Source organism: Fistularia commersonii, chromosome 16, assembly GCF_037954325.1.
Source record: "Fistularia commersonii isolate RoL2024-O1a breed Wild chromosome 16, RoL_Fcom_v1.0, whole genome shotgun sequence".
Taxonomy (NCBI): domain Eukaryota; kingdom Metazoa; phylum Chordata; class Actinopteri; order Syngnathiformes; family Fistulariidae; genus Fistularia; species Fistularia commersonii.
The window spans coordinates 11,755,436-11,779,568 of NC_141299.1; the positions used below are offsets into that span (position 1 = coordinate 11,755,436).

The 24,133-nt window shown below is 41.2% G+C and overlaps 1 protein-coding gene across 1 annotated transcript; it reads left to right on the top strand.

The window, feature by feature from the left end:
• Window positions 1-234: 234 nt before the first annotated feature.
• On the top strand, window positions 235-22,080 carry cers1 (ceramide synthase 1). The gene is made up of 7 exons (XM_086162264.1): window positions 235-614; window positions 15,512-15,671; window positions 18,092-18,272; window positions 18,449-18,610; window positions 18,767-18,914; window positions 19,010-19,167; window positions 20,171-22,080. Exons 1-7 carry the CDS (start codon window positions 366-368, stop codon window positions 20,211-20,213), a joined length of 1,101 nt encoding a protein of 366 aa, XP_086018390.1. The 5' UTR covers window positions 235-365; the 3' UTR covers window positions 20,214-22,080.
• The last annotated feature ends 2,053 nt before the right edge of the window (window positions 22,081-24,133 follow it).

The window sequence follows — 24,133 nt, forward strand, 5'->3', positions numbered from 1 at the left end:
TCTCGATAATCGATTTTTTTTTTTACCATCCTACCATCCAGACTGTGTGACGGGTCAGAGCCGGTGGGCCCTGCCGTAATTCACAACCCCCCTTCCCCTCCTCCTCCTCCTCCTCCTCCTCCCCGGACACCGAGCAAGGGCCCGTACCGTAATTTGGAAGACAAAGAATTAGGCTTTCGAGGCGCGTCATCTGGTCACAGAAATTAGATTTTTTTTTTGTTTTTAAATAATCAAGGAAGCTTGTTAGTGGATTAGTGGCGCGGTCTGGATTGTGACTCGCTGCTGGGAAAACTCCTATCTCTCCGACCGGAGGATTTGTCTTGTCTCTCCTCACCCACCGTGGTCGTGCTCCGCGCCGCGACAGAATGGGCGCCCACGCCGAGGGTACCGGGCCGCTGGAAGTGGAACCCATGCCGGGATACTTGGACCTGATCACCCGAGCCTGCGGTGTCATGCTGGATGCATGGAGAGACTGTAGCGACTGCGGTCTGGAGCTCACCAAACGGACTCTCCTGGATAACGCGTATATTACCTGGACCGAAATAGCCCTCTTCTTCTTTTGCGCCTTTTTGTGGACGCAGATCCGGCGGGGTTTGACAGAAAGTGTCTTTAAGGTAGGTGATGCACCGACACACACACACACACACACACACACACACTAACACACGGTTAGGTTATTCACACCGTTAATGAAATAGGCTTCTCAGCTCCCCCCCTCCACCCCAGCTCCCCCGACCCCGCCTGAGCTGCCGCTGCAGGCGAAGACCCGGGAGGTGTGGAAACCGTGAGAACACACACTGGATATTTAGGTGTAGGCTGCATGGAGGAGCGGAAAGCACCGTGCTTACTTCGAGACGGGGCAGAGGATGATGCACCTCTGCTCAAACACTTTCGTTTTGGTCCGTACGTGTTTTTCAGAATGGGGTCAAGTTCAAGTGGGCTGAGAAGAGAACCCGGACAAGTGCATGTGTGTGCAGGGGAGGGGGATCCTGTCATTGGATTCGTGCGCAGTGGAAAAATGCACGTGATCAAATTCTAAGATGTAAATGCACACTTTGCATGGATCGAGGCATGCACTTTTTTATTCTTACTGCATCCGGTTCGTCTGCGCGAATATTCTCAAACCAAGACAGATTCTATGCTTTGTTGCTGTCAGGTGTGTGTGTGTGTGTCAAACATGTTAATTTCTCCTGCAGAGAGTAATAGCAAATAACATTGCACTAGTTGCCTGCTGAATACTCACAAGCTTGATCCGTGGGAGCAAACCTTTTTTTTTAAATTCTACTTCACATTTAGTTTCACTTTAAGGTATGGACACTCATGCACAGTGTCATTCTGTAAAATCAATCGGGAATCTCTAAAGTTTTACTTTTTAAAAATCATCATTCAAGCAATAGCCCCATGCTATGAGGCAAAAAGCCATATATTTGTCAAAATTTTACTATTGTCTCAAATATCCTCACACACAAAGATGTATTGTGTTGGGGGATGCCCATTCAGTTTGACTAACTCTTAGTTAGATAAAGTACTTAATTTTTGTTACTGATATTTGAACATTCAAAAAGTCTTCCTATTACATATTTCAAAAAGCATTCAAGTATATATATACATATAAATATGTATATATATTTTTTTTTTTTTCAAGTAGTAATTTATTTAATGAAAGATGGAAAACTTGTGGAATAAGGGACTAAGCAGCAGAAAAAAGAAGCAGCCGCCTGTGGTTGGCTTTTTCCTTCTCATGCATACGAAGGCTGCAACTCTCACAAGTAGCTGCACATTGTAAGACGCCAGTAAAAAGTGAAATAACAGCAGCATGAATCTTGTCAGGTGTCTACCAGGAGTATAAGGGCGAAGCTGAAAAGTCTTTTTCTGCTGTGGCACCGCAGCTTCCATTGCTCATTTCAATGAACCTTCACCCAACGTTCACATAAGAGATTAGCATCTAATAAAAGGTTGCAATACATGGTGGAAACCCTGCTCACAAGACAAGAATCTATGCTGCTGTAATGGAGTAAAGTCACCAGAATTCTTCAGCTGCTTAAGGATGTGCACTTAAAGCCGAAAAAGCAGAGCATCACCCATTGCTTTTTTTTACTACCGCAGAGGACTCAGATGCCAGAAGCTCATGATGCACTGACAACTTGGCCGAATGCCCCGGCCTTTTTCTTTAACTGATCCGAAACCTGAGTACCTTTACCCTGTTGGTTTTCAGGGTAGAGGTCCTTTTAACACAGGTCGCCAGAGCTTTTCCTCTGGCTTGTGCTTCTGCTATCATCGTGGGTGGGGGTGGAATGTCCGCATGTGGTAGATGCTGCGATGATGATGCTCGTACACGCCAGCGTATCTAGGCCTCTTGTCCGATGGCCAGATGTGGCCTAAAATGCAAAGAATGAGGCCTGTTTTCCCTTTTACATCTTGCACATATGTCCTAACGTATGACTCACAGAGTTCCATGGAAAAAAAAAATCAGGTGGCCTCCTGAAATCTGTAAGGTTTTTGAAACAAGAGAGGTGTTTATTTTTAGAATGCAGTAAATTTTGAGGCAATGTGATTATTTAGTACATGTTCAAAAGCACTCACACCGTGCATAATTCGGTCTGTTGCGGAGAACTGATACAATATGAGTATTGCTGCAATACTTCACAAAAACTACTGTGGTCAGATGGATGAAACCACACAGTTTGAGGCATTAATTGATTATGAAATCAACCAGGATGCCTTCATATTGCACTGGATGTTAAGCAAACCACAAGTTATTTATTAGCTTATCAATGGATGCTGACTTGTGGAAGTACCAACTTGTTGTTGATTGTGTTTCACAGTCAAGTGCGCCGTCATTAGAAGTCATCCCGCGCCATGGATGATAAAATTCCAAAGAGGGAGGAGAGATTTTCAAATAATCTTGGTTTTATTTGTTCAGTCTCATTCAACACCATATTGAACAATATCCTGAGGTCCTGATTTCTTCTAATTCCTTTGCAGCCCCTGAAAGTGCATGGCCCACTAAAGTAGCTTCATAAGCCACAACTTATAGAAATAATTTGTTCCCTGTTTTTTTTTCACATGACGGGCTCCTAGTTGTCGAGCCATATAACATCTACACTTCCAAAGGGTCCGTGTTACGAAAAGCCCAGGTGAAACTAGCTTCCTTGAGTGAACGGTACAGCTGGCTTGCCACACTCGATGAGAGGTACCAACTTGACAAGTGCCAAAGTTTGTAACTGCTGAAAAGCAAAATATGTGTTTGTGTTTTCTGGAAGAACGCACTTACCGCCCCATATCTTTCTGCCACGGTGTTAGTACCAAATTAAAGGAAGATTTAAACGTTTTGTTGAAGGGAGCATAACTTGCCATTTAAAGGAAGGAGAGGAATGAGGTCAAAAATGCAAACATGGGAGCTCAATGGACCTTCTTTTGTTTTGTTATATTGGAGTGATTTTTTTGATCTCCTAACAAGGACAGGTTTCAAAGGTTCAGAATAGACAAGATAATGGTTCAATTTATCATATATTTAACAAGGAAAAGATGAAAACAATAAAGATCATATGCCTATTCCTTCTGCAAATAAGAGTCTGGGGTCCATACATTTATTAATCAGTTTCACATTTCTTACTTTTGAAAAAAATCTTTTAAAACAGCATTTTAGATTTCAATTCTTCCTTTTATATTTTACAGCTTTTTAAAAAATATTTTGATAGACATACTTGAACATTTTCTGGCATTATCTCACTTATATTAGGAAAACTATATCCTTTAGTTCTTCCCTTTATCTGCAAACTATGTTGCAGTTCAAAATAGAACATTGACCATTCTTGTTTTAGCCTTTTTACTGTGGATGAGTGAAATTGCAAGTTGAATGAGACTCTGCATCCTCTCGTTGCCTGGGGTCACATTATGCATATTTTTTGAATTGCCACACATACAATGCTTTGACTTATTGTTACATTCCTACTGATTATATGTGTTTATGGATGTTTGTGTTTTGTTCCCTGTGTACTTCACTGTGCTACAGCCAGTGTGCAGTTTCATCCTGTGTCATATGAGGATTATTGCGTGGGTTTTAGATCTACTACGTAATAATTACATTAAACACAAACTTATTACCGACCATTGCCCAGGTTAGACTTCACTTACTTATATAAGTATATAATGATACAAGTTTTCCAGTTTTAAATGTTGATTCATGGATAAAATCTAACAACCGTTTAATATTTTCTTTCTCCCTCTTAACTGTCCTCACTCATTTCATATATATCATATGTCTGCGTGAAAGTACACTTTGCCCTGCCACATTTTCTGTTTGCCTCCACTCTTTGACAGAGTGTGTGCAGGTTTATGTCTATCCGTTTACAGGTATTTCTGGACGTTGATTCATTTGCAGAAAAGTTATCGCCATTTTTGCTTTCTGAGAATTTTAGATACATATCTCAGTGATTGCAAAAGAGATCATGCCCTATCATGGCAGTACAGGCTTAGACAAGTGTGGAATACATGGTGGGATGGTAGTGGTAGATGATTTCTAAATATCCAAACAAAAATGATATTTGACAGAGTTGATGGGTTGATGAGAACGGAAGAGAGAAGGAAGAGAAAGTGGAAAACGGAAGGACTAGAAGACAGAAATGAGCTGAGGCGCTCTGTATCTGAGGCCAAGCCTGCTGACTCAGTATGCAGTAGCCAATCATTAACAGAAATGCACATTGCACTCATACCCATACATTTGTAGAAAGGATGCACTCGGACAGTAGCCATCAAATACTACTTGACTATTCAGAACTGCCATCGCTTACACGGTATTTAAACAAGGCAGCACACACCCAAGCAGCTCCATTCAGACAAACAAAACTGCCAAGGATAAACCCTCTTTAGTCGCAGTTTATAATTTCTCAGAAAAAGCCTCCTATAGCTCTTCAAAGTCATTTGCATCTGCATACATTCATCTGTCACAGATAACTGCTTCCCTGCTCCACCCTTGTTACAGGGCATATTTGTTTGCAAAGACAGAGACCACCAACTCTTCAGTCAGACTAAATGTGAAAGAAACCGGAGGTTTCAAAAGGTCCCCAACCACAGTGCCACTAAGCTGCTGCTCATTGTTGTACATTAGAGCCGCAGAGAGCAACCTGATATAGGGACTGTGGGAAGAGGAAGTGCCATCCATTCCGTCAAAAGTGCCCACTCAGGAGAAACTTACTTCTAATCTGTCATGCAATTGTTCTGTATTTTGGGCAAAATCAGTCACATGGTCTGGCTTCTTTTTTTCCTCAAAATCATATGCAGATGGCATGTGATTTACACATGCTTCATACATCATTTAACAATTGTGTCAACTTCATTCAACGAGAACCACCGTGTTGTCTGGGATCACGTTGGCATTATGTCATTATCCCATTGTGAGGAGCATGGTAGAAATATTGTTCTAATGAAATTATATTGCAAAAAAAAAAAAAAAATGAAAAATGTAAAGCCTAACAACAATATATAGTGTATTGTTTAACAGCATGTAGCCATTATAAGCTGTAGTTGTAGGGTACAATTTTTCTCATAGTAAGTAAATCGCAAAAACGGGATGTCCATATGATTGACGATGTTTTCCCTTGAACGCAGGATGTGTTATGTTAAACCTTGTCTGATCAGCAAATGGAAAAAAGGGAAACGCCAGCTGAGTTGATATTAAATATATGAGCTTTTTCAAAATGAGGGGAAAAAGAACACAACCCAAGTTTCTGCGGGCCGGGTTGGAGAGGGAGCCGAACACAGGTGCTTTCAATTAGCTCATCAAACTGTGCCGCAACAGGAAGCAGCCAACACAAAACAGGATGTAACCTCTCAATTTGGAAATACTCCCTTTTCGTTCGCTTGTTTTAACTGCAGACTAGATAGTATTTCTTCAGCAGAGAAGAATTCAGTTTGATGGTCTTTCTGTGATAGGGTGAGTAGTTGCGAGCACTGGTGAATCGCCAGCCGATGCGGCTACATTACCACTAGATGCAGTGTAAGAGTCTGAATCATTGCTGTTTGCAGTCTGTGACAGTCAGACTCTCCTCTGGTCAGCTGGAATGTGCTCTGGGGCCTTGACCGCCGCAGAGTTGCCATAGACAATCTAGCGATCATTTTCCTCTTCCGCTCTCTGTCTGTCCAGCTTTTTTTTTTTTTTTTATAAACAAGAACAACTGCCACTGCAGGCCTCACCCTTTGGCAGTGGTCTCACTTCTAACAAGGCCACTGTGAGTGCAGAGGTTAGAAGGAACCCGGCTTTATTTTTGGCTTCACTCACAGCTTTAACCCATTTTTGTATATAAGGCTGCAAGCATGTTTGTTTCTTGTCGTGCACAAGTTATAAACAAAATGCTGGCTGGTTCTCTCTACTTCTCTAATAGTTGATCTTAGAAGCATGCTTCTAGTGCAGTAAATTTGTGAGTTTAACTCTTGACAAGGCTAGTGTACAACTGTTTTCAGTGCAGCGCTATTTAAGTCTCACAGCTGTATTTTTGTCCACTGGACTATGTATCATGAAATGTGAAAGTATAAACCCTGTTTTATCATGTGCCAGTTTGTGTTTTCCCTTCTCTCTTTCAACTCCAGAAGAACTCTTTAATTTTGTCTGTGCATAGTTACACACAGCATAGATTTGTCTTCCACATCGACCTAGCCGTCATGTGAGCAAATAAACACTGGTAGTAATGACCACAGACTTCCAATGCAGTGGCCACTGTGCTAGGAAGCAGTTAAAGGAATGCTAAAGCATAGTTGCAACACCAAAAAAAAAAAAAAAAAGATATCCTGGAATACAATTGTTAAGTCATCAAGTGATGAAGACAGATTTTGACTTGTCCAGCTTCTTTGAGGATGACCAGTCTAGTGTCTGCTTATGTGGTAAAGTTTTCTGTTGACTGTTAGGATTTATCAGGCAGCACAGATGGGTTTAAAGCAAAAAAAAAAAAAAAAAAAAAAGGGCACTGTTATGGATGAGAACCATTTTAACCAGGCCCACATTGTAATGGCTAGGTCAGAAGACCTCCAAAACAGTAGATCTTGTTGGATTTTCATTATCTGCAATGGTCTGTACCTAACAAAAGTAACCCAAAGATAGCTAACTGGTAAGCCATCCCCAAATCTTTTTTTGATGGAGGTGTCAGTGCATATAGTGCATTGCAGTTTGTGTGTATGCTGAATCTCATCCCCTCTCAAAGGACCTTTAAATAGCATAAGAACATGGGAGTTCTTTTGCTAAGGGAATGTAGGCTTGTTTGATGACAAAACATTTTCTTTTAGTGTGTGTGTGTGTGTGTGTGTGTGTGTGTGTGTGTGTGTGTGTGTGTGTGTGTGTGTGTGTGTGTGTGTTACCTGGGAAAAAGATGGCACCAGGATACACTGTGGGAAGAAGTCAAGCAAGCAGTGACATTCTTTTCCTTTTGTGCCACCTACCTAAACATTGATGCAGACTAAGTACACTGCTTTAGGGAAACTGTATTCCCCAGCAGCAGTGGATTTTTTTTTTTTTTTGCAGAAGGATAGAATGCCCTGATATGTTGCAAAAAATGGCTAAGGAATAGTTTCTGAAACTCAGAAATGTGTGTGGTGTGTTGACTTGGCTTTGAAAAATTTTCCGGATCTCAGTTCAGCTGAGCATCTGTCGGATGTGCTGGACAAACATGTCCAATCCTAGGAGGGCCCCCCCTTGCAACTTCCAATACTTAAAGGATCAGCTGCTAACATCTTGGTGCCAGAAACCACAGCACCACTCCAGAAGTCCAGTGGAGTAGGTGCCTTTAGGGTTCAGGGCTTTTCTAATGGCGAAAGCAAGCCATGCATAGTATCAGGCATGTGGTCATTTTGTTTTGGCAGATCAGGCCACAGTTCCACTCTGCACAAAAGTTTAAAGTTTGTATTTATTTCTTTTTCCTAAACCTATCTTATCTCAGTCTTTTTCCTGACCCCTTTTTTCTGTCCTCCACCCTGGTGGTCTCTGCATCTGCATTTGTTTCTTTTTAACTTAGCTCAATCCAGCATGTCCTACAGAATGACCACATCCACACATTTAAGGGATACCTGGAAGTCAAGAGTAAGAGCTTTTGGTGTAATGCAAATTGACATCTGGCAGCTATTACAGAGGCGTGTCTAACACGATAACACTGGATGATCCAATGCGAATCAGACAGTATTCTTGAAAATCCCCTTTTAAAAGCTTTTGAATAACAAACATGTTTACTGAAACAAAAGGGTGTAAAACAATAATTACACTGCTGCTGAGCTCTCTAGAGAAAGAATACAAATTAGGAAAAGTAGGACTTTGTATTGCTATTGCCCAGACAGGAGCACTTTGCTTTGCCCCTAGTTTTATTAGCAGTTTCCAAACAAATAATGTAACCTTGTATCTGCACAGCTAATCTTCATTAGACTTAGACCTTTGGTAAAATATGGACCGTGTCTAAAGTTTCATGACCAGAGCTTCTTCAGCTTGTAGGGAAGATTCCAGCCTGTTCCCGACTCACATGTGCTCTCACATATTCGCACACACCAGTCATCGCCTGTAAAGTCATGTGACTTTGTAAGCAGTGTTAATAGCATTAACGTTGGCCAACAACAAGGCTCTATCAGGTTCTCTCCATAGGTATACCACAGTGATTCAACAGCTTAATGTGAATTTCCTTTTTGTAATGATTGAGTTTGTTTTATAAATTAAAAAAAAAAATTGTAGACACATTTTCTTCTGTTATGTGAAAAGTTGTGATTTCACCTACATCAGTATTCTTGATATAATGAAAGGAAGGGAAAAAAAAAACACTGGAGCAGGGAGGCCTGAGCCATGGAGATTCCATTAAATCCAAAGTTAATTAATGAAGGTAAACTTTTTTTTTCTAATTTGCCCTGACTGTGATATGAGCCTAATATCCCTCTTTAGCTGATGAACATAGTAGAATTTGCATATTTTTTTTCAAAGGGCTGCAGGCCAGTTCATCGTTAATTATTCATCTCCATATGGTTCAGTTCCGATCTCATTTTGTGTTCGCGGCATTACTTTGAACTCCTGATGGGTGGGAATCAAAAAAATAGAAAAACAGATTTGGTGATTTTCATATTTTACTTCAGAAACTTAAGTTTCTCTGCGTGTGTGTTTTAGATCTCAGGGTGGACTGTTATGGCTAGCTCATGAACCACTGTCTGCTGATGCATGCATGCAGCGGATCAGCTTGTCGAAGACATGCATTTAAACACATCCAACACAGTCAGGCCTCATTCTGTCCACATGGCCAGCAGGATGAGTACTACATTATGAAAGACAACCATATGTTCTCTATGTCTGTCAGCCGGACAGGGAACATCAGTTGTTTAACACTTCAGGAAATGCATGTCCGTATCTCCTCCATTGTTCCTCTTCATATCATTTCTATAAATATTATTTTAATGAAAAAAGATTTTTTCGAAATGAGCGGAAGTACAAGCGACAAAGACAGCGAAATCACCATTGGGAACAAAATAGTTCTTCAGACACTTAAGAACATGTGAAGTGTCACATGTTCCTTCCTCATAGTAAAACAAAAAGGAACAATATCCGCACAAGCAGTATATTAATAACTAACTACCATTATAATTGACTGCAGTGCACTGAGCATTGCTGTACTATGCAATCATAGTACAGCATAGTTCTGTTTCGTTCTCATGTAGCAGTCAGTGTTGACTCAGTAAAACTCTACAGGTCAAATTTTTCTGTCACCAATAATAATTTAAAAGTTTAGATTGTGTTCATTTGGAAGTTATCGAATATTAACTTCAGCTACACATTAATGAAACTCCCGAACAAGCAAGTGGGATGTTTTGAACGTCAGTGAATCATCAATACAACTTGCATTATTTTCGACCAAAACAACTCCCACTTTTGATTATTCCTTATCCAGACTGGTCACTGCAACCATCCATCCATCCATCCATCCATCCATCGTCTTCCGCTTATCCTGCACTCAGGGTCACGGTGGATGCTGGACCCTATCCTAGCTATCATCAGGCAATACGTGGTTTACACCCTGGACTGGTTGCCAGTCAATCACAGGGCCACACATTCAGATGGGACAACCATTCACTCACTCATTCTGGGCATTTTTTCCCAATTGTTAAGTTAGAATAACCATCTTCATACATCTTTAGCAGTAGCATTAAGTTTTTGCTCAATATGTGCTATTGTTTATTTTTTTTTCCCCTTCACTATGATGTGTTAATTTGAGCACAGGGACTCAGGTTAATGGGTCTGCTGAGATCAGCTTCTGTTACCCTCTTTTATACTAACAAAGCACACAGAAAACACACGTGATCAAAAGTTACATGCCCTAAACAAAGCAGACCAGCTCAAAGCCAAGTCTTATTTGAATATATTTGATATGTATTCATAGAGCAGCAACATAAACTACTACATGCTTTCTATAAACTCAGATCAAGTACTGACATGGACTTTGCAAACTGATTTTTTTTTTTATTCAAACAGAAAAAATACATCTTTTCAGAGGCATTAGTTCAGTCAATGAATGTTTATGGTATGCCTTTTTTTCCCAGAGACTTTCAAACTGTCAACTACAGTATATGCATAGTAGAAACAGGTTTGATTTGTAGTTTTTAAATAAAGTCACTTGCCATCCTTTTTTTTTTAGAGGCTCCTTCACTTCTTATCCAATAATGTGCCTGTGTGCAAATTAGAGTGCCCTCTGGTGAAATCACCTCATCTAAATATGTGCTTTTAATCAAATCAACTTCAAATACTCTTAACCACTCCTTTGGTTGAGAGTCAGCATTCTAGCAGTGCTGGACTACTCATTTAGAGTATTTGTGTTTTCATGGCAAGACAATAGTCCAGACATAAACATGTTTGGCCACCACTAGAGAGCATTTCTCCTTTTTTTTTCCAAGCTGATAACAACTGAGTGAGTTGAACAATAAATGAAACCACATGCAGCAGTGGGTATTTGTCTCTCCTCAGTTAGGAGTGAACATTTTTCCACTCTGTGTGTGACTTTATTAGTTATGCGTTTCTTTGCCAATTTCCTCCTAACCGTCAGGGAACCGTGGTGAACAGATCCATCAGGGACCTTTTAAAGGATGTCTTTCATCTCCAGTCCATTTTTTTGTATTTTCTATCATCCAAATTAGCAGCCTATTCTTCCATCATGGACTACAACTTACTGCCATCTGTCTCCAAAATTTACGCTGCTTATGCAAAAATTGTGTAAGCTCTATAAGCTTTTCCTTTTGTGTGTCTGTCACTGGCCCTTTGCTGGACAGTGGTTTAAAAAAAAGGAAATAATCATAAGCAAATGTTTCTGTCGTCTTAGGTTCAGCAAATCTTGTACTCCCCCTGACGGGAAGAACACATAGAGATTCCATGGTTAAGTTGGGATCAGAAAGTGACTGACAGGGTGATGTCAGACTTAATGAGGGAAATACAAACCACAAAGAATGAAAGTGAATGGGGGGAAAACAAGCTCTATTGAGTAGATCTCTACATGAGCCAGAATCCTGACTCATTGGCCCAGTTTATCTTCTTATGCAACATGCCAGTGAGTCCATTTACCCTCTCATCACTTGCTTCCAGGAAGTGCAGAAGGGGGATGGGGGTGATCATGAACTTTTCAAAAGTGGAGAGTGCAAGTAAAAGAAATTTGGAGCAGCTGCATGTCAATGGGGGCAGAGCAAAGCAAGGCCAAAAACAAAAAATTAAGAGGGAGAACTGTGGGGGTTTCCAGCATCCCTCTGTGTTGCCAAGGTAACACCTGTCATCAAGTGACTTTCATTTTGATTCTTCTGTAGTAATGGGTGTTTTGAATTGGTTAGCTTCAAGCCTGCTTAGTTTTTATGTATTGGGTTTCAATGCTTCTAAGATCTACTTTACTCCCTCTGTAGGCCGGCAGGGAAAAGTATGGATTGATATGGGTTGACAGGACACCATGAGATAGGGAGCTGGAAAGGCACAGCGAGATACTGACACAGAACAAATGGCAGGATGTTATAAATTCATTGACACAAAGATTTCGTCCGTTCTGGTTTTAGTGTCTGTTAGAATGCTACCAAAAACACAAATTTCTTGTCATTGGTAAGCAAAAAGAATTTCCTCAAAGCAACAGTGAGAGAGTGATCTACTTTTTAGACACACAAGATATTACTGGACATATTTAAAAAGTGTTTTCTGTGTAATGGTGCTTCAATGAACCCATGGTAAAATATAAGTGAAAAGTAGATACGATGTGATCATCTGTACTTGGAGTGTAAACACAAGGGAGTTTGTAAACGTCAGAGTTGTCTAATTTATGGTAACTGTTTGTTTGTAAAAGCCTGAAGATGTGGCTTTGCTGTTGGTAAGGAAGGCTTTCAAATTTAGGAACAGAAAAGTAGGCTGAAGCAGAATTTGTTTGTGGTTAAAGGCGAACAGTTCAAAAAGGTAAATGAGTCCTCTCCTACCTACTTTTAATAGTCTTCTGGCACGTTTGAATATTAATTTTCAGCATGAAATCATACTGTTTTGGAACTAAAGCGTAGCTAGTTTCAGCTTTTCTGTGATGGAAAAAAAGATAAAAATTAAATTTTTTTTTTTTTTTAATGCCAGCGTTAATAACCACCATTCAAATGAAAGTTGCATTTTCATACATGGCTTAAGTTGCCCTTCAGTATGTACATTTAAAAAAAAAAAAGCAGGAGTTCCTTTTATTCCCGAGAGTGTAGACCTGTTGGCCATCTTAGGGTGTGTGGACCTGCCAGAGTAGTTCAGCAATACACCCGTGAGTTATCAAGTAACACATGATTTAAACAGTAAGTAGAAAGATTACTTTTAGTAATGAACATAATAAGGGTCCCTTCATGTTTATTTATGATGTTGGACTGGAGAAGTGTTTATTCATTCCTACATGCCAGGCTTTGAAGACTATGCATGATAACAGTCCATGCTGTTTCGGGAAAGATCTTGCCAGGTGCCTTGTTTCCCAGAGTTCTGTACTGTCACCCACACTGTGTCAGCGCTGCTCAATAGATAAAAACAAGGGAGCTTTTTTCACATAATGATAATGTTGGCCCGAAAAGGTAAGCCGTGTGTTTCTTCTCCTCTGTTGCTTGTAACCATAGTAACAAGTTGCACATCAGTCAACCTGTGTTGGAGCTCACCGTTTTCATGATAGATTCATACATTTTTTTTTTCATCTCATTAATCCGTGTGTTTCACATGTCAAAATGTTTCTAGCCTCGCTTGTTAATTTCCCAAAAGCACTTAATATTTATTATCGCCCGACTGTGATTAGTTTGTAGAGTGTGAGCACCATCAGAATGCAGTTGATAGATGGTAACACAGAGGATATGACGATACAGCGGGTGTTGTGCAAGAAAAGCCAGTAGGATAGACGGGCACTAGGTGTGCATATGGCAGCATTACCAAGACTGCAAGAATGCTGATTAAATAGTCTGGTATGAGTTGCTGAGACATTTCTTGTAGAAACCCGCATCAGCCATTAATGTCTTTCTAGGCCTTGTGAGCGTGCGTGGGTGTGTGTCTTTGTGTGTCAGAGGGGTGGTGCAGTGCATGACTGCTGGGGGGATATGCTGTGTGCTGACAGCTGGCTTCTATAAATAAATGTCGCAGGCAGGGGAGCACTAGGGTGGATAGAGGGAAGGGTCCGCGAAGCTTTGAAGAAAGGGAAAGAAGGACCGATACAGATGTCTCGAGAAACAACAGAATGGGTTGAGCGTCTTGTCAACCACTGTGCTCGACGTTCATGACTTATTGAACACACACCACATGTCATCACACTCTCGACGAATCTGCAGCCCCTGGTGAGATCATGTGGCCTCTGCACACTACTTATCTTATTCTGAAATGTGTCAAAACCAAGGACCACAAAGTCTTTTGCTGTTACATTTTATCACAGATCAGTTTTGCCTCGTTCGCTTCCTTCCCCATTTTGTTTTGACTCCAAGCGACACGGGGTATTGAGAACCACACGGACTAAGAAAAAGACACAGAGAAAGCGGAATAAAAGTGTGAACGCGATACGTTTGGAAAGACCCAAATTATAAGAAGCCAAACCCAGTGTTATTTTCAAAGCCTCTTCTCAGATGCGCATAGATGCTATCGGTCAGAGGTAGGAATAAATTGCTGTCAACAGCAGTGGCTTTCACAGGCCATGTGGTTCACACATACCCATAGCCAGTCACTCCATTAATTTGACATGTAATCAGAGCCTGGCCAGATCATGTCCTGTAGACGTGTCTTGGTAACAACTGATTGAAATGTACAGTATCACTGACACAGCAGGCATCTTTCACTTTCCTGCCTCCAATTACACTCATTGTTTTCCAAAGTGCTGTGAGTGAGTGAGTGAGTGAGAGAGACATTCATTTTGTTGGGCCTAAACTGGTTGTTTCCTGACTCTGGAAACCTCTGTTTCTGATGGCAGTCCTGTAAATGTTTTATAATTTCCCATGTTTTACGTGCTCCCAAGTCTACCTGTCGTCTCACACTGTCACTTTATATTCTGTCAGTTCTTCTGCAAGATCGCTATCCATACCCTGTGAGGAAAGGGTATGGATGAGGAAAGTGAGGAAAGAAAGGATGTAGTGGGTGGGGAAAAAGGAAGATTGCTCAGTCTTACCAGCTAGTAGGTGGGGCTTTTTATCATGCTACATCAGTATGTCAGAAGGCCTCTCTGTGACTTCCGCTATTTATTCTTTCAAATCCTACACACTTGTGGGAGACACACTCACACATGCACACATCATGAAGCCGAGGAGTCTAGAGAGCATGGAAATTCGCTTAAAGTACACGTTATGATTTTCAATGTACGCTTGCCACAATCTAAATTGAAGTCACATCCTCTGTATCAACTGCTCATTATATGTTGGTTTACATGTCTTATGAACTTTTGTCTTATATTGGTATTTCTCTAACACTATCCTAAACTTTTAATGTCCTCAATAACTTATTTGCAGTCAAATTGGACCTTGCTGTTCAAGCAGTTGAAAATTTCTGTATATGTTTTTGGCTTACAAGACTTTTTAATAAGTGATGTTATTTCAGACTTCGCAGAGAAGCAGTGTTTTTCTGCCTTTTCAGTGTAACGAAACAAAGCATTTCTTTATGGAGCTTGTACTTCGAGCATAGTGCTCTTTCTCAGTGGCGCACACTCAAGTCACACACTCCTACACAGAAATAGATATTACCACAAATATGCCTGGATTTTGTTTGTAAAGGTTATTACTTAAATGAACATTTAAAACATTCCGATGTATGTGTGTGTGTGTGAGACTAATGTGTTTCTTGTGTCAGAATGCTTAAAGACAAACAAAGAAATGGCCATTAAAGCATAACCTCCTCAGCAAAGAAAATACCGGAAACCACATGTGAAAAACATTGGAATGATTGTGCTCAACAGCCTTTAGCTGCTCAACAAGTCAGATGACTCCAGAAAAAGTTTTACGTACTATCTGTGTCATTTGCCAATGACTGAATATTTGTCCATCTCTACTCTGCTCCCTGCAGCCTCTCGCACAGTGGTGGAGGCTGATGCCCAAAGATGCTGCCAAGATGCCCGAAAGCGTGTGGAAGCTGGTCTTCTACACCATGTCATGGTGCTACAGCACCTATCTGCTCTTCTTCACCTCCTACTCCTTTTTCCATGACCCACCCTCTGTCTTCTACAGTAAGTTTGTACTACCGCTGCCAGTGCTGTTTGAGAGCGGGTTTGGGAAACTGAACCATGAAGTCGAAATGTTTTCAATGTTTCAAGATCAGTTATATGTGAAACCTAACCAAGGCGCAAACACAACGTTTTACCACCAACGACTGGACATCTCTGTGCCTCAAAGTCGACCCCCTGTTCGATAACCTCACTGAGAAGCTTCTACTTGTGTATTGGCCAGTATCCATGCTAATGCTGCCCATACATCAAAAGACTTGTGGAGAGCTATCATCGCACATCGAAAGACAAGTTTTTAGAGTTATTAGTCGCGGCCTAGTCTCAGATCGAGATTTTACAAAGACTGTGAATCTTAAGGGATCCCCATTTACAAAATTCATCCATCCATCTATCGCCTGCCGCTCATCCTGCACTCTGGGTAAGGGGGGATGCTGGAGCCCCCCACTGGTTGGCAGTCAATTGCAGGGCTACAACTAAATAGTTTCTTTCCCCTGCATAACATTTTTTCACTGGTTATTTGCAGAGCCCCAGCTATTTAAATCCATCACTTTTCCTTCTCTACTCGGTCGCTATGCGTTGGAAAGTTGACATCGAACAAGCTGGGCTGTTCGGCCCACAGCTCTACCATTCGCTCCTCTTTCTGGACAGCCAGTGTTGATTGGTGCGTCCTTTGCCGTTCACATTCATCCACACCCTTTCCAAGACTTAGACAAGACTGATCTAAAACAGCTTGAATTACCGCCTTATACTTAGAGGAGCGCGCACTGCAACTCCAGTAAAACTATTAAACTTCCTTCTGACTTTGAGTTTTTAGTCGATGACCGGAATTTTTTTTTTGGTCTAAGCCTGGCGTAACACATGACATAGTAAACGCCCAGCTCATGTTTTATGGTTAATGGTTATGGTCAACAATTGAAGTTTGTTGATGTAACTGACAGAAACTACATTCCTTGTCTACCAAACACAAGGGACGCTTAATTTACTACAACTACAATTTGGTTATTTCAAGACTAAGAGCAGGCTTTTATTTAGAATTGGCATCTAAATGTGGAATAGAAAGTAAGAAATAGCTAAAAAAGCGAATTGAAAGCCTCTGTGCCCTCTCCAGCTGCAGTGCTAAAGCAACAAGGATCCTACTTGCCATCCAGCAAGGGTTTTTGTAAGCTCCTGGCTTCCTCCATCAAACAGTTTGGTATAAGGCTTCTACTACAGCTTCCTCTCTGAGTGCAGCAAGCAAACACCAGCCGACAGCACCAGGTTTATCTTTAATAGGGTCGCCACCTCTCATAGCCATCAGCTTGAGTTACTGTATACTGACAGGGAAGCAGTGTAATGGTTTGACTGGGAAGTGGATGAAGGGAAAAAAGGATCATAAAATGACAGATGCGTGTATGTAAAGAGGGGAAAAATACTATTGAGTGATCAATACGATCCTTACTTCCCATAATAACCACTTGGCAGCTATTCAGTTGTGATCCATCTAGCAGTTTCCCTCTCAATCTTTAATGATGGATGCTCGATCAATAAACATTACACAATCCCCCAAGTGTAGCCCCATCCCACAGGAGCATATCCCAAAACTGCAGAGACAGGCGTTCTTGCCAAAATTTGATGGGTTGAGCCCAGTAGCCCTCTTAGCCATTTTGCTTGTTTTGACTTTGGTTCACCTCATACCTTTCCTAAAACCGATCCCATGGACCCTCGGGCGTAAGCACACGTGTTTGGAATCTAGAAGTCCAGGAGTTGAACCTTGGATAGTCTGCTATCAGACCAGGAATATCATTGCTGAAAATACATAAACACACATTATCACCGGTTATAGTGGCAGGAGAATGATTGTATTATATTTTCATTGTTTTCTGGTCAACAGAGGGTGGAAGTATTTTCAAGTACATCTAAAAGCATGTGCACATTAATGATGTTCACCGTTTATTTGCTAATGGATCGGCTAGGTCCCTGCAGTGCCATTTCCAGACAAAACCCATCATGTATTTATTTATTTGTACGTCCATGACATTAACATTGAGCTTTTTTTTTATTTAGCATCTTATTTATTTATTTTCAAAATGGCATTCCAGAAGTTTGGGGGGAGGTTGATGGGGAATTGAATTACTTGGATAAATTACCTCAAAGTGATAGACTATATACAGCACAAATAACACCTTGTTTTTGAAGCAGGCCATGTTTTACTATAAGGGGCGGCACAGTGCTTAGCGCGTTGGTTCGATTCCGACAAGGGAGACCTTTCTGTGTGGAGTTTGCATGTCCTCCCCGTGTCTACGTGGGTTTTGTCTCCTATCGTCAGCTATTTCGAAAGTATGTAACTGTTTCAGTGCAAACGCTATCGGCACCGCGTGGCACTGCAAACTATAGCTCATTGATGAAAGCTAAAGGCAGACGTCTCCCTCTGTGTCTCCCTATAGACTGGAAGAGTGGGATGTCAGTGCCTACAGACATTGCCATAGCCTACCTGATCCAGGGCAGCTTCTATGGCCACTCTATCTATGCTACGGTCTACATGGATGCTTGGAGGAAGGACTCCGCTGTCATGGTGGTGCATCACATCATCACACTGGCCCTCATCTGCTTCTCCTACGCTTTCAGGTAGCTTTTGGGAAATCTGCTCATCGCTGCTTCCAGATCGGAGTTGAACCTAAACTTGCGTTTCTGTTTCTTGATGTTAAATAAAGTCATGTTCCAGAAAACGGACCATAACGGTCCGTGCCGCTTCAAAAACACTAAAGAAAGGCATTTGTACCCTGTGATACCTCGTCTTTTAGATACCACAATGTAGGGATCTTGGTGTTGTTCCTCCACGACATCAACGACATCCAGTTAGAATTTACCAAACTCAATATCTACCTGAAGTCCAGAGGAGGAGGATATCACTTGATCAACGATGTGCTGTCCAACATGGGCTCTGTCAGCTTCAGCATCACCTGGTACAGCGCAAAACAAACACATACACGCACACATAGGTGTCCTCTGTCACAGTTCTGAAAAGTTCCACGTTTTTGCTCGCACCTCTCTACAGCAATGAAGTCTAAATGGATTTGGATCATTTCTGTGTTTTCTGCCTTTGTTTTTTTTTTCCTCAGGTTCTGGTTTCGCCTCTACTGGTTCCCCCTCAAAGTGCTGTATGCCACCTGTGTGTCCAGCCTGAGGTCCGTCCCAAACATCCCCTTCTACTTCTTCTTCAACGCTCTTCTCCTCGCTCTGCTGCTCATGAACATCTACTGGTTCTTGGTAGGGGAAAACACAGACTCTTGAGTGTTCCGCTCTTTTCAATTTACTAGAATAAACAACATCTAACTTTTTTTTTTTTTTTTGGTTTCCTTTAGTTCATTGTAGTTTTCGTAGTAAAAGTGCTTAAGATGAAGGAGGTGAATGACGTCAGGGAGTACGAGGAAGAGGAAGGGAACAAGGCAGCGGGCCTGCCCAGAGACCCTACAGCAGGAACCAGCGAGGATGATGCTGGACATCACAACTCCACCAAGGGGTGAGAGGCACCTTCTGATGAATCTGACATTGAGACCAACTAATTGGAAATGTAAAATGTCACCTTTGAGCAACCAGCTTGACGTAAACTAATCTCCTGGTTCATGTTCTATTTGTAGAATTTACACTCCAATTAGTGCATCTTTTGCTGCTCAATCATTATGGAACTTTAAGATAGTTTTTCCCATGAAACTGGTCTTAAACTATAAATGGTAACTGACAGACTGCATTCAATCGTAATTATGTTTCCATTTGAGAAAACTTCATTTCTGTTACAAACTACATGTATTTCTCCCTCACAAACACAAAATCGTAAATGGATGCACAAACAGTATTTCATCAGACATCCAAAGGCTGTGTGTTGTGCAATGTTTTGTCCTCTGGTGTGTAAGTGATTACTCAGCACTCAATGATGAGCTTTAAACTACAAAACGCCAACTTGACGAGAACCCTCGTGTATCTGTTTGCACCTTTATCTGAACTTAGGGATTTCTCAGTCTTTATCTGGGCTTGGGGATTTGTCAGTCTTTATCTGAGGAGCCTCTATCATCTTCTGATAATCATCACAATAGCCTTTGACCACTGCAGCTCTGTTAACCGTGTGTGTGTGTGTGTGTGCGTGTGTGTGCGCGCACACGTCTGCCTCCTCCATTTATTAAAATGACCCGGTCATTATTTAATAAGTGAGCAGGTGAAGAGTACATGTCAGCTGAGCGCCTGTCCTCTCCTGTGGGGAAGATAAGACACAGAACCTGGAGATATCTCATGCAGCGTGTTTGAGTGTCCCTCGTAGGGAGATAGGATCAAAGAGCCTGAGACCATATGGAGATGTGATTATGTGGCACGCCTTATCTGGCTGGCCTTGAACACTGCTGATAACTCCTCCCTCCGCCAAACCTCACATCTGCTGATCACCTCCCCTGACAAGCTTATTGTCTCTCAGCCTCTACCTGTCCTTTGAGACTCCCCTGCACACTGACCCAGCCATGTCTGTCTCCTCACAGGAAGCATATGCAGAACGGGGTAACCAAGGAGAAGCATCTATAAGAAGGCTCGCCATCGCCACCACCTGGCATTGGTCTCCAAGTACAAGCGGAGGGGAGACCTTTCGATTTCCCCCTCTCGAAATGAGGCTGAAGGGACACAAAAAGGAAGAAACAAAGTTAGGATGAAATGAGTTTTTTTTTTTTTTTTTTTTTAAAAAGAGATAGGTTTTAGAACATTTCATTTCATGACTGTCATTTTGTTTTCAGTTTTGTTTCTATTAGAGCACTGTGAATGTTATTTCAGCCGACCTTTTTATCTTGTTGTCGTTCATTTTGCATTTGATAGACAGTAGAAGCAAACCAGTCGGAGCGAGAAGTTGACAGTAATTGTCGTATGTAGTGCAGGATGTCCTGGCCAAACAGGGATTCTATCAACATCCACAGACGCCCGCGGTTACTTGATAATCAAGCAATATGTCATTGGGCGAGCTGTGTTTGCCATCGGTGACATGTTTGCCTCCTTCCCCCTCCTCAACATCCGTCCATCACCGTCCTTCCGCTCAAGGAGAAACGTGCGAAGCTTTTGCTGCGAGCGTTGCTCCTGGCCTCATCGAAACAGTTCGTCTGGCACCGCTTCACCCACACGTATTGATTTTTCATATCATCGTTTAACTCGGTGGCGGCGATTGCATTTAATGTGTAGATGTGCGGGCGTGTCAGATGTTGCAGGATGTGAAAAGGGTGTTTGTTTTTTTTTTTAAATCCATCATTGAACAACTTGTCACATTGTTGATAGGACTTCTTGTTGACTGGGCAAGCCTGTATTTAAAACTATTCTCTCTGTTCTTTTTTTTTTTTTGTCAGTTTTCCCCTCTGTGTGTGTCGCACAGCATCTGTTGTCGCACTGAAATGAAGGCAAACAAGCTGATTGCTAGTTTAATGACAGCAAACTGCTAGAATTGATTGACTGGGTTTTGTCCACGTGGTATCATTTGTTAAAAAAAAATCATGGTTTTGATTGTTTCGTTCATCGGTGATGGATCAGATTCACAGAAATACAGCGATGGCTAAGAACTGATGTAAAGCCATGATCAGTATGGCAAAAATATAACGAATGCATACTTTATAGAATTCAGGATGCATGGCAGAATACTTTTGGAAAAAGCTATGAAGTTGTCTTACAAGCAAAATGATGAAGAGTACAATTATGTCTATGTCTTTTATGAATTTCTAAACTCGATCAAAAATGAAGTGAACTTTTTTAAAAGAGAACCGAGCACACAAACCCGTGAGTGACCGAGTTCCCTGTATCGCAATGAATTCGATGAACTCCCAACGTCTAATCGAAAGGCATCCCACCAAAGAGTTAAGTGTCACGGGCGATTGGACGTGTAGAAAAGAAGGGACACTTTCTTCCTTCCCACCTGTTCGATCAAATTCAGGCTATTGTTTTGAAGAACAGCATGCTTGTGCTGCCGGAGCAGGCCACAGATGAATGTCTGCTTTTGTTTGTCCTCTACAATTCCCACGTTCACACTTGGGGAGCTGCAACTAACTTTTCATTTTACTTCACTGTTATTGCTGTATTTCCAAGATACTCATGATTTGTTTTGGTATTGCTGCTGTTTTATTTTTTTTCCTTTTGAGAGCACTGTTTATATTCCAGTCCTGTTTTTTTTTTTTTTTTTTTTTTTTTTTTTCTTTTTTTCTTTTCGTCGTCATAAATCAATGACAGTCTACTCAGATCAGATATTTGGGGACCAGGAAGAGCTGATTTAGTTCACCTACATTGCAGACATCAGGATTTTGTCAGGTCTCCTCCTTTTAATCTGACCTCACACTTTTTTACTGTAGTCAGTATGCATCTGTACTGTAAGTAACAAGGTTTCTCAATCATGTTACTGTGTCTAATATATCAAACACCCCCAGTTTTGTATGTGACTGATACTAGCATGGCCTTTGGGCGGGAAGCAGCATCCGAGGCCCCTGCTGCTCAGCTGTGAGACTAAATAATCTAGATATGGTTGTTAGTTTTGTTGTATGTTGACAGGAGAAAGTGGAGGTTGCAGTAAGCCTGCACTCTGGTGTCTGATTTGTCCCTCTGGCATGGTACTGTGCACTGTGACGCTATGAGAAAAGATGTTTTGCAGCAGTATTACAAGACTTCATGCATTTTAGCATTTTCAGGTTATTTATTTGGCTGGATCAGTAAAACACAGACATTCCTTTCATGTTAACTGGTAACAGTTTTCTCAGTTCATGCAAGAAAAGGCCAGCAATGAGTTTGACAGATCAAATCTCATGAAAGGGCCCTTTGCGTTTGCTGGAATCCAACTTTTCTTACATGATCTCATGTGATCGTTCTCCTGTCTACCAGATCCATATTTCAGTTTTGCACCACATTTAACAACACCGCTGATTCCATGATCACATAAATTAGAAATGGTTTCCTCGAACCCTGAAGTTGCCTAAGACTATAGCCTGAGTGATACTAGATGTATTAGATATAAAATATTTGAAGGTAAAAATTGTGATGTTGATAACTTCTACATCTACGTGTTTTCATAGTGGACAAATATTTTGCAATAAGAAGCTGTATGGAAGATCAATTTAGCATCCTAAAGACATTGGACAGATATCAATTTCAATTAAAAAAAATTTTTTTTTTGAAGCGGATTTAAAAATATTCAGCTCTAAAATTAAAGCCAACAAGTTCAAAAGATAAAATGTGACACTGTGTAGCCGTTTACATGTGGATCTTTGGAAGACATTGATGTTTTACACCACTTAAAGAGAATCACAGCATCAACGTAGGCTGAAATGAGTGTTTTTTTTAAACGGTGCGGTTGAAATCCCAAGTCTGACACCACCACTTAAAATTCAACCATGATGCAACATGAAAAACCGCTGGGGAAAAAAAAAATAAAAATTCGAGCTGTAGTTTTCATATTGACTGAAAACAACACCGATACTCTCAGCTCGTCCATCATTTGTTTGGGTTTTACCTGTGATTGATAAAACAGCTCTAAAGTAAGGCGAGAACAAGCAGCACTAGGTTTTTGCAGGTATTAGGGCAGGGGGATTCTTGTCGAAGCATTTTCCTATGGCTGATAGCTCGGTTCATTTTGGTTTAAAGTTGTGGAAACGACATTGCATGTGACACTCAGTTGAACTTACTGTGATGCTTACGTACCGCAGAGCTCAGACCGTGACTATTAGGGGCACTGTTGACAAGGCTGCATCTTCAGTGAAGTGAGTTGGAGTCCTTACGCGTAGAAAATGGAAAGTCTAAGACTGTGTCACCCATGTGATGCACACTAATGTTGGGAAGGATAGAAAATGTGATCGTGCAAATGAGTAGGAAAAGCAGCACCGCCAGGCTGCAGACCGGAGCTATTTGTCTACATTAATTTTTTTTTAATTTTTTTTATCCCCACATTTGCATTTCTGCACACAAAATGAAGCCATGGTAGCAAATTTAGCAGGACACCCCCGCCCCCACCACCACCACCACCACCACCTTGATTGGATCAGATGAGCTGGATGTGGAATTGTCCTAACTGGTTCAGAGGTCACGCTCCTTTAAATCAGGATGAAAGCTCAGTGTGCCAAACTGTCCAGCTCCGTGGCAAGGCCAGTGTGTGGGAGCAGTGGACAGGTGAAGATGACAACCCTGCAGGTATTTCTTTCAAGAAATTGCACTGTAATTTATTAGTATTTTTATTGTTCAATAGTTGATCAAATTAGAAGGGAGAATCGGGGGTCTTTGTATGACTTGGAAGCATCAATTATTCTAAAAATGTTTGACTTTTTGTCCTTTGAAACACTGTAAAACAAATTGCCCCATTTTGTTCACTTTAAATTTGACCACTTGAGAAGGATATGTACTTTCTCTTTTATAATATGATTCTGCCAATGTTTAGTATAATTTTTTTTCCCCATAAAATAAAACATGTCAGTAAATGAGAAAATGACACCTGA